This window comes from Vombatus ursinus, unplaced genomic scaffold (assembly GCF_900497805.2).
Source record: "Vombatus ursinus unplaced genomic scaffold, bare-nosed wombat genome assembly UNPS02014810.1, whole genome shotgun sequence".
Classification (NCBI taxonomy): Eukaryota; Metazoa; Chordata; class Mammalia; order Diprotodontia; family Vombatidae; genus Vombatus; species Vombatus ursinus.
The window spans coordinates 49,380,038-49,391,028 of record NW_020954588.1 but is presented as its reverse complement, the minus strand read 5'-3'; the positions used below and the strand labels follow the sequence as shown (position 1 = coordinate 49,391,028).

Genomic DNA, 10,991 nt, shown 5'->3' with positions numbered 1-10,991 from the left:
GTGTGTGTGTGTGTGTGTGTGTGTAACATGAAATCAACCTGGTAGGATGGCCGCAGTCAGATTTTGATGGGCTACAAATGCCAAACACAGGAGTCCGTATTTCACCCTGGGGTGACATGGAGTCACTGGAACCAAGTCCAAGAAGCCCCTTTGCCTCATGCCGGACAAATAGTCCTCCGTCCCTGTGTGAAGTCCTCCAGTGAGTGGACCTGGGAGCTCCCCAGGCAGCCCCATTCTCCTTTGGAGTAATGATTTTTTAGGGGTTTTTCCTTTCATCAAGTCTAAATTTGTCTCTTTGCAACTTCTCCCCAAGCTCCTAGTTTGGCCCAAGAAGAATAAGTCTAATCCCTGTTCCATGGGACAGGCCCTCATGTCCCTCTCTCCCCTCCCCCAAATCTTGTCTTCTCCTAGCTAAATGCCCCACCTCCCCTCCCACCCCCTGTCCTTCACCCACCCCTCTTGTGGCGTGGTCCCTGGCCCCCCACTCTCCTGGCTACGTTCTACTTCTTTCTTCTTTTACATCGCTCTGCTTGCAGACTCTTTGGCTGTTGTACAAACAAGACAGTCTCACGACTAAATTAATGAACTAATTAAGCTCAAATAAATAAAGCTAGAGAAGCCCTGAGCCTTAGGATAAATGCCTGTTCATCTCACGCTGCTCCATCCGGAAGGGAGCCCTCGGCTCAGGGGCCCAGAGCCACAAGACACGGTGTCCTCATTCACTCCTTCATAGGGTCGTCAGCAGACTGGCTTTGGCACTGATAAACTTGCTGCTTTTTGTTTTTGTTGGTCATGAAGGAATGAAGTGCCCACTGAGGGTGGACAGCAGACGCTGTTCATCTTTTCCAGAGTAGGTGCTTGGAGAGCGATCATTCCTTAGCTATGACAGATACTGTCAACTCTCCTTGTTGTGTCCGTGTCATTCTCTTCCTTCTTCTCCCAGCACTGTCTTCTCCCCTGCCTTGCCAGCTTGAAGAATTTTTCCTCTTGGTGGTGGTTTGAAGGAGAGGAGGTTTTGATGAGGTAGTCCCTTTTCCACCTTTCCTGCCCCTTGGTGTCTTGTCCCATACATCTCTTTTTATTCTTTCCTGGTCTTCACCTTGGCCACCTCTTCTCTTCCTCCTGCCTCACCATCCACTCCTCTGCCCACCCTTCATTCACAGACTTGGTGGGACCTCGGCTTGGAGGCCTCTGGTGACAGGGAGCTTCCTGCCTCCTCATTGCACTTTTCCTGATGGGCCTTGGAGAGAAGATGCCTTTGTTCTCCTTGGGTCTGGCCTCAGACTTCTCTCACTCTTATTTACCTGCTTTCCTCTGGTGCCTTATTCAGTTTAGGAGAATCCTCCTAAAGCCATCCTCAAATACTTCCATGATTATACCTTGAGATATTTCTATTTGGGGTGTGTATGTATGTGGGGTGCTCAGTCAAGTCAGTCTCTCAAACCTTCTTGTCATGTGGACCGGCTTAACACAGGTGTCAATAGACTGCGACCCGTCTGGGCTCACTTTGCTCATGCTAGACAGGTGCATGCTGCCATGACCCTGCAGGAGCTCCCAGCGTGGCATCTCCTTCCTTGTGGTATTCTAAGACTCAGCAATTCACAGAATTTTAAAAATTGTGACTCATGGATTTAGAGCTAGAGCTCAGTGGTCATTTTGTCCAAACCCTCATTTTGTAGGTGAGGAAATTGAGGCCTCGAGATAGAGTGACTTGCCTGAGGTCACACGTGTATAAGTGGCAAGGCCAAGATCTGAACCCAGATCCTTCTGGCTCTAAAAATCAAGGAACTTCAGCCATCTTCTGTTTCATTAATGAGTAAACTGAAGACCAGATTCTAGTTTTTTAGTCTAGAGTTTTTTACCAGGCCATTTTTTCCTTACATCAATGGCTTTTCCTTACATCAGATTTTGATTGATCTAATCAGTGCACAATAAAGTCTTTTCTTCCCTCAATTTGACCCTTCTCTTGATGTAGCCCCAAATGTCAGGCAAACTCTTCTTTTTTCCTTCTTTCCTTTTCTTTCTTTCTTTTTCTTTCTTTCTCTCTCTCTCTCTTTCTCTATTTCTTTCCTTCCTTCACTCCCTCCTTCCTTCCAACCCTTTCTTCCTTTCTTCCATCCATCGTAAGTCCATCAGGCACACGACCTTGATCAGGGCTGATGACTTTAATGGACTCGTTCCCTCCTGAGCACAGCCTTTCTCTGATCCTCCCCTCAGGAGGACCCCACCTCTAGATGTGACAAAATGAGCACTGGAACAAAACAGGGACAAAAAGAGGAAACCCAGGCACCTTGCTGCCCTCCCACCTCCCCGCCCCAAAGGGAAGACGCCTGGTGACTGTCCTCTTACTTGTGTTGCTGCAGCCCCCCACTTGCACCTGGGCATCATCGATTCTGAACACCCATCGCCCGGGGATACCCACATTTGTCGTCATCTCCACGTCGACGATGTCATCGGTGCGGGAGCCAGGGATGTTGAAGTAACGTTTCCCATCGCCAGCATTGAACCCTGCCTGGGAAGACAAGATCAGCGAGTCAGAATTCCAGGCACAGAAGAACAGAGGCTGGGTTGTTGAAATGAACTGGGGAGCGTGGCCGCCTGGCATTGTGGGAGAGCATTGGACTAGGAGTCGGGAAGACCTGGGTTGGAATCCTCTCACATTCTAACTGTGTGACAGCCTTTCTCTGCTTCAGTTTCCTCATCTGCAAAACAGAGGGATTAGACTCAGTGACCTCTAAGGTCTCTTCCAACTTTAAATCTAGGCTCTTTTGAAGGCAGGGGCTTATTCCAATGACTCCCTCCTAAGCAGAGGAGATTCTGCTTAGCTCAGGGCTGGGCCGTTGGGATTCCCATTGCCCAGAAGACCAAGCTTAATCCTTCATCTGGTGGTGCCAGGCTTATCTCTCCCTGTTGCCCAGCTTGAACTCCCTCCTCTTGCCAGTGAGTCAGTAAATCCATCTTTCCTTCCTCTCCCTCTCCCCCAGCTGGCACATCCACATCTCTGTTCATGTTGGCCCAGATGTCCAGAATCCCTTTCCTGTTCTTCCCACTCATCCAGTTTCAATCCATCCTTCAAAGTCCAGCTGAAAATCTACTTCCTCCATGAAAGTTTCCATGGTGATAATAATAATAGCCAGCAATTATATAGTGCTTTAAGGTTTGCAAAAAGCTTTATATATGTTATCTCATTTACTCCTTACACCAACCCTGTGAGGTAGGTGCTGTAATTCTCCCCATTTTATAGACAAGGAAAGTGAGGCTCAGAGAGGATCATTGACTAGCCCTCTGTCCCACTTTGCTGCCATTCCATGATTATTCTAAACTTCTCCCTTTGGGACTCCTAAAGCCCTTCTCCCCTATATGAGACATTGGGTATTTCTCTACTGCCTTGGATTATAAGTTTCCTTGTCAGGGGCACACATTTTAGCTTTTCAGGCAGGGACAGTGGCTCACACTTCTGTACCTTTCATAGGGCCCAATGTGGAGCAGAAGCTCTATACTTCTTGGTAGATTAGCATAAGTTTAATATGTACCACAAGTGACCAGTGTGGGCAACCATTTGTACAGAGATGGAAACCAGGATCGTTGGTTCTGGTGTTCGGTCTGTCTGTGCTCTCCTCGTGGTGTGGGACAGCTGATCCAGACGGGTGCATGTGAAAGCACTTGGGAAAAGACAAATATTCTCCTAATCCAGGGCCTTGTTTTACAGGTGGATTCATCTGTGGGGCCGACCTGAAATGCTTTGTTTTGACAGCCTGCTGTGCTTGGAATGGTCTCTCTGGCTCAGTGTCTGATACTCTTCATGGCATCATGGGATGACAGATCTGGAAAGGACCTCAGAACCCATCCATTCTGAGCCTCTCCTTCCAGATGAGGAAACCTTGGCCCAGAGAGGTAAGTGACCTGGCAGCGAGTGGCCATTCGGGATGTGCCTGGCTCTAGAGCTGCCTGTGGGGAAGGAGGGAGAGGAGGCCCCCTGGCTGTGGCGCCCCTCCAGTGAAACCTTCTGTAACCACACATCATTCTGCGGGCATCCAGGCAGGGCCTGAGCCTGGACTCTATGGACAAGCCTTGATATCAGCCTTTTGGGAGTGTGGAATCTCACCAGGCACCCGCTTCCTTACACCTGTGATTTGTGATTTCCTGCTTGCTGGAGGCTCTCGAAATGGCCTGGGCAGAGTGCCAGGAACAGCTCAGCTGGTGGCAAACGCTCACATCCTTCTGGGCACCATTAAGAAAGAAGAAAGGGATTAAATGAAAACAGGAGGGAGCCTTTCTAGTCTGGGAGGTCGCTGCTCTTGAATGTCAAGGCTGGGGCTGGGGGTGGGAGCCAGGCTGGCAGGGAGGTGAGCAAGGAAGTGCACCGGCCAATGTAAAGAATGCACCCTGGCCAAACCTCACAGCACCAAGGGGGGGGGGAACCAGGCTCTTCACACATCTCTGGAGAAACACGCTAACAGCATTAAAAAAAAAATGACAGGTTTCCGGGAATGTGCTTCCTGTGTGCCCATTGATCCTACCTGTGCGGCAATGCCTCCCAGGCCTGCCAAGTCGCCCCCACTGCTGGCGTGCATGCCTGTGGTCCACAGGATGGACTCATAGTTGAATATGGTAAAAGACAGCTTGCCATCTGTGATGAGGACAATCTGGAAGGTGTTTACCTACAGGAAAAGAATCACAGAAGATTGAATGTCAAAGCCACGAGGAACAGAGAATGTGGAATGTCAGAGCAGGAAGTGCCCTTAGAACATAGAACACTGAATGTCAGAGCTGGGAAGGACCTTAGAACACAGAGCATGGAATGATAGAACTGGGAGGGACCTTCAAACATAAAATGCTGAATGTCAGAGCTGGGAGGTCCTTTGGGACAAAGAACAGGGAATGTTAGAGTTGGGACCAAAACTAGAATATAGATCCTAGAAAGTTAAAGCTAGAATGCACCTCAGAAGACATCTAGTGCAAACTCCCTTTATAGATGAGGAAACTGAGGTCTGCACAGAGTAAGTGCCTTTCCTAAGATCACACAGCCAGGCAATGGTGAATCCAGCTGACTTTACACATGAGGAAACTGATGGCCAGAAAGTTTCTTACTTACCCAATGTGACACAGGAAATGAGCATCGGAGACAGGATTTGAACCTCAACTCTCTGACACCAGGAAGGGAAAAGGAAAACGATGGGGGTGTAGGGAACAATGAGAAGGAACTGGGGGAGGACAGGGGAGAGGTGGGGGAGTAGGTCAGGAGGAGAGGGGAGGACAAGGGGAGGGTGTGGGGACATTGCAGTTCCATAATGATGATTTGGCTGGTGGTGAAACTGGACTATGCCATTAGCCTACAGAGGGTCAGTGGGGAGAGCCTTCAGATCCATATCTCATTGTAATGGAAAGTGCATTAGGGACTGTGGTGGCTTGTCACAGGGGTGAACCTCAAATACCAGATTTCTGCCCATGCAGATGTCCCATTCATTTGAACCATTTTAGAGTCCAGGAAGGAATAGAGTTGGGCCAGGGGAGATAGAGGGGGGCAGGGTGTGTAGGAGAGGTGTGCTGCCGTGGTGGAAACTCTAGGCCAGATAGGTGGTTTTCACATATCTAGCTCGGTGTCTCTGGAGAGAGAGACTTATGAGATTGTCATGTAATAGATTTGGAGAAAGTATGTGGCAAAAGGTAAAAATTCTGGTTACAATCAGCAAATCAGTCAATGGTGCCTCTCTCCCTGGAAGCTGCTACCTTCATTAAGAGGTGTTAGCTCATCAAAACACTATTTATCCCAGAAAAGTGATAGGTTGTGCATGTGTTTTTTCCCCTCAGGATAATTTTAAAAATGTGTTTGAAGTCTAAATCGCTCCTAATCTGAATGACAAAGTTAATGAACAAACCACTAGGTTAAGAAGACAAGTGCAAACATAGATAGAATCTGTTGATCTGAAGATCCTTAAATATATCACAGTAATATTTCATTTATTTGACATCATTGGGGAATTATGTGTTCTATGCATGAATTTTCTAGATAACCAAAGACATTTTTGATAGAATTCTTTCTAAAACACATCACATACCACACGCCTTCTTAAAGAGAGCATCCTGAACAGAATTTAGCCTTTTCTGAAAGACTCAGGGACTTCATGATGGACACCAATCCCTGCCAAACTCTTGGGGCTCGGGTGGGACCACAGTTGATGAGGCTCTTTGCCCTGTCCCAGTGGTGGGAGTGGATGCCACCTTCTGTAAGTGGCCCCAGTTGTGCTTTTATTATTCTTGAATCTACTTTGTATAGTTGTTATATCTCTTCACTGTCAAACTGTCCCTGCTGGCCATTGTTGGTGTGTGTGTGCCAGCTTCTAGCAAGCCTCCTTGTGCCTTCAAACATTCTCCTTCGGGGTGTTATTCATTGGGAAGAACATTATCTAAAAGTCACTGATTTGAGTCAGTAGGTTCTGAACAAGGGCCTCTCCTATCGTCCTGAATAAAATTCATGAGCCTTCCTTAGACGTGTCTTGTCCAACCGGTGCTTGAACAAGAATCATCTCTGCAGCACCCCTCATGGGGGCTCATTGCTCTTCAGTGAGGGGAATCTTCTCCCCTCTGAGGCAGCCCATCTCTGGGGAGTTGTTCCTGCCACCAGACCCAAACTAGTCTCTTGGTGGCATCCCCTTCCATTGCCCCTGTCTCTGCTCTCCTTCTCTATGACGGCCCTCCTTAGGCTTGAGGACAGCTCTCCTGTGCCTCTTCAGAAGCACCTACTACCCACCTCCTTACTTCCAGGTTTGTTTCTGGGGACCTAACAGGAGAGAGGAATTGGACCTCCCGAGAAATGGAGGGACTTTGGCCATGGACATTCTTGAGCCCCCAAGCTGAAGGAAATGAGACAGACTGGCTTCCATGCCACACAGGATGAGACTTACATTTGAGCAGACGGGCTCAGGGTATTTAAGACTGTGTGTGCCTTCCCCCCAAAATTATTCTAATCTAGTTTGTGAGGATAGTTTTTAGTTGCCCAGAGAGGTTGAGCTCCTGCTAGATAGGTATCCTCTAGAACTAGTACCAAGATGGTCCTTTGCCTGGCCTGTTGGGCTAGGAGAGAGAAGAATAATGCAATGAGATCTTTCAGTCAGAGGGGATCCCCAGAGGAGCAGATCCAAAGTGGTTCTGGGTGTGGCCGTATTAGGCTCTAGTGACGCCATAGAACTTGAAAGCAGAGAAAAGTAAGGGGAGAGAGGGCCGGCCGCATGAGGCCCACAGCCAGGGATTACATTTGGTTAGAAAACCTAGTTAGACTTCTTTCCTTCCATCTCTCACCAACGGCTGAACTTACCGGAGAAAATGAGCTCCCTCCGAAAAAGGTCACCTGGTGCCAGGTGGCCACAAAAACCCACTTTGCTGAGAAGTCGGGAAGCTCTGGGAAGTATCTCCAGATGTCCTCCGTGGCTCTCTGCAGGGTGGCCTGCTCCTTACTCTCCCGGTAATAGACCTCTCCAGCCCTGCGGTTATCCACATCAGCCCAGAAAGCAGCTACCACACAGCGGTCTTTAGAGATGGGGAAGGCTACCGGTGTGAATTGGGAGACTTCTTTTAGGAAGGAGATGATTCCATTGTTGTTCACCTGTTTGAGAAGAGGAAACAAAAGCAAAAAGTGTGACCAGGCATGGGGAGCGACTACAACCAGGGAACGCTCTTCCATCAATCTCTAGTCCTAGAAACTGAGTCTCAGAGGCGGAAAGGACCTTAGTGGTCAACGAACGCAGTCATTCACCAATATGGGTGGCTGTCGACTTTAGAAAGTAACTTCTGGAGATGCAGAGAGCGGGACTTCACAAGGCAGCTAGGAAGGGGTTACCCAACATCATCTGGGCCCTCTGCAGTGACACAGTACTTGTACTGCTCCCTAATTAGCATTCTGTGCCACTCACCATAGTGTCTCCTCAAACCTCCCCCACCATCATAGCTCAGAACTTTGTCTCATACTTGATTGCAGAAATTGAGGCTGCTGACAACAAGCTCCTTTTCTCATCTACTACCCTCCTGACATCCTTCTCCATTCTCTCCTCTTTAGTCCCAGGCTCTGATGTCTTTCTTATTGCCAGGGTAAATCCCTATACGTGCACACTCGATCCCGTACCCTGTTTTCTTCTCCAGCAGCTCGCCCCTGCTATCTTCTTTCTTTCTGTCTTTCCTTTTCCTGTTCCTCTCTCTCCTTCTCCGTCTTTCCCTGTGTCTCTGTCTCTCTCTCTCTCTCTGTCTCTATCTCTCTTTTCAGTCTATCTCTATCTGCTGAGTCTACAAACACAGCCAAGTCTCCCCTATTCTTAAAAAATCCTTACTAGGTCCTACCATTTTAGGTAACTGTCATCTTAGACCTCTCCTCATCTTTTTAGCCACCCTCCTTGAAAAAGCCATTTATACTAAGTACCCCCACTTTCCCTTGCTCTCCTCTAAAGTCCCCAACCTCATCACTGAACTAAAACTGCTCTTCCAAAGTTACTCATGATTTCTTAATGGCCAAATCTGATGGGCTTCCCTGATCTGCATCCTTCTAGACCTCTCTGCAGCATCTGACTGTTGGCTACCCTTCCTGGGTCCCCTCTCCTCTTCTCTGTCATGGCAGAGCTTTCCCTCCTCCTACTTGGGTGACTGCCTGTTCCTTCTCAACTTAGGCTGGTTCATTATCCACCTCAGACCCACTGGGGCTGTCCTCTAGGACCCTCTAGTCTGTCTGCTCTCTGATCTCACCAGCTGCCATTGGTTTCATGATCATCTCTGTGCACATGACTGTTCCCATATCACAACCTGCTCATAGGCAGATATTCCAAGCTGGAGGTCCTGGAAACATCTTCAACACGTCCACACCAGAACTCATTGTCTCCCAAGCCCTCACTCCTTCCAAACTTCCCACTGACTGTCGGGGGCACCACCACCCTTCAGTCACCGAGGTGGCCTCCTCATTCCTCCTCCACCTGCATACCCAAGCCATCCTCGCTCTACAGCATCTCTTGCATCTGACCCCTTGTCTCTGCTCACACAACAGTCACTCTAGTTCAGGCCCTCATCATCTCTAGCCTGACCTATGGTAACAACCTCCTAGTTAGATTCCCAGAGTCAACTCTTTTCCTGATTCTGATCCATCCCCCATTAAGCTGCCAAGTGGTCTTCCTAAAGCACGGGTGTGACCGTGTCACCTCCCTCCCCCATCTGATGGACTTTAGTGACTCTCCTAGCTCCAGGATCAAATATAATCTACTCTCTTTGGCACGTAGGTCCTTTCACAGTGGGTGCCTTTGTGCCAGGCAGTGTGCTGAGTATTGAGCATACAGAGAAAGGCAAAATGATGGTTCCTGACCTCAGAGAGAGCCTGTTTTCGTGGAGGAAACAACATGGTAACAGTTACATACATACAAGATACATACAGTGTAAATGGGAGGAGGTGTCAGAGGGGAGATAACAGAGCGAGGAATTGGGAAAGGTGTCCAGGCCCTGGGGCAGAGCTGGGAGCTGGAGCCTCAGGAGGGCATCAGCAAGAGGGCCAGGGCTGCCAGATCCTGGAGGACGTGGAGGATGGTAAAATGTACGAAGACTGGAAGGGGCTTTAAAGGCCAGACAAAGGTTTTTATATTTGGCCCTAGAGCTTATTTTGTAGGGGGTGGCTGGTCAGACCTGCACTTCAGGAAAATCAGTTTGACAGAAATTTGGAGAATAGAAGAGATTGGAGTCCTGAAGACCAATGAGCGGGTTATTAAACTAGTCCAGGCGAGAGGTAATGAGGGTCTTAACCAGGCTGGTGGCCAGGTAAGTGGTGGGGTGGGGTGGTGGCCTGAAGAGATGGTCTGGAGTTAGAATCATGGCGACGTAGCAGCTGCTTGGATGCCTGGGGTGGGAGAGGAGGAAGAGCCAAGGACCACTCTGACGTTGTGCACTCACGGAAAGAGGGAAGGGTGAGAGGCGTGGGCTGAGCCAGGAGGAGAAGCAGTCTGGAATGCCAATCAGATGTCTGGTGGGGGTGTCTTTATCCGTTCAGCTCCTCCCCTTCCCCGCCACAGTCTCCAGGCTTCTTCCAGGAAAAGGTTGCCTGGAGATCTGCCCAAACGATGGGCAACACAGGAAGGTGCCAAGATCAGGACACAATCCCCACCCTTCATAAGCTCTCCAGTGCTCCCTTCCTCCTCGGCTCGTTGCATACTGTGGGTTTCCTTCATTGATGCACAGATGGCAAGGGCAGAACCTGCTCTGGTACCTATGCTGAGTCCCTTGAGATTATACTGAAGGATTCTTCCCTTCTCATAAATATTTAAGAGTTTTTCCTTCCTGGCCCTTGAAGTGTGGACATGCTTTCTTAGGTGTGGGAGGAGGCCCTTTCCTTCCCACTCTCCCCTCCCTGCATCTCTGCTCTTCTGCCTCATCCCCATCCCTATCCCCATCCTCGGAAGCTGGTCCCCTCCTAGTCTGTTCCTGTGTCAATGTCTGCCTCATTTTTGTAGGGAACAAGGTGTGGGCTCGAGAATGGTAGCCTGCTGGGGGGTCTAGGGAGGAAGGTGGAACAGACCAGGCCTGTTCTCCTGCCAGAGATGGGCCCAAGGAAAGAGAAACAGCTGAGAAGGCGAGAGCTGAGCTGCAGAGGCTTAAGCAAACAGTGCCCAGCTCACTGAGGCCAGCTCCCTCCTCACCTGGGAGGAGACGTAGGTGTGCCAGCGGAAGCCTGGTCTTACTTCTTTGCTTTAAATAGCCAAGTTTTTCTACTGAAGGGACAAAAGAAGTTGTTTTTTCCCCTTTCAGTCAAATGTGATGCTTGGGGCCTGTCCCTAGGTCTGCTGGTCCCTGGCATCTTCAGAGTGAGAGGGGGTCCCTGGGGTTGGGAATGCTGGGGTCGGATGCCCTAAGCTTGTTCCAAAGACCTTCTCTTCTCTAGGAATGTCCCTTTCTCAAAGTGATAGTATCTCAGAATCTCAAAGCTGGTGATGGCCTCCCAAGCCATCGGGATACTCCACTCCACCCTGAAG

The 10,991-nt window shown here is 49.3% G+C and overlaps 1 protein-coding gene across 1 annotated transcript in view; it reads right to left on the bottom strand.

Annotated features, from left to right (window-relative positions):
- The window catches only part of SNED1 (sushi, nidogen and EGF like domains 1), a 36,190-nt gene extending 27,219 nt beyond the window's left edge, over window positions 1–8,971 (bottom strand). The window contains exons 1-4 of the mRNA XM_027875795.1: window positions 8,876–8,971; window positions 7,316–7,603; window positions 4,521–4,661; window positions 2,350–2,512 (exon numbers count right to left, since the gene is read on the bottom strand). Coding sequence (XP_027731596.1) covers window positions 2,350–2,512; window positions 4,521–4,661; window positions 7,316–7,603; window positions 8,876–8,971 — 688 coding nt within the window. The remainder of the gene's footprint in view (window positions 1–2,349; window positions 2,513–4,520; window positions 4,662–7,315; window positions 7,604–8,875) is intronic.
- Between the last annotated feature and the right edge of the window lie 2,020 nt (window positions 8,972–10,991).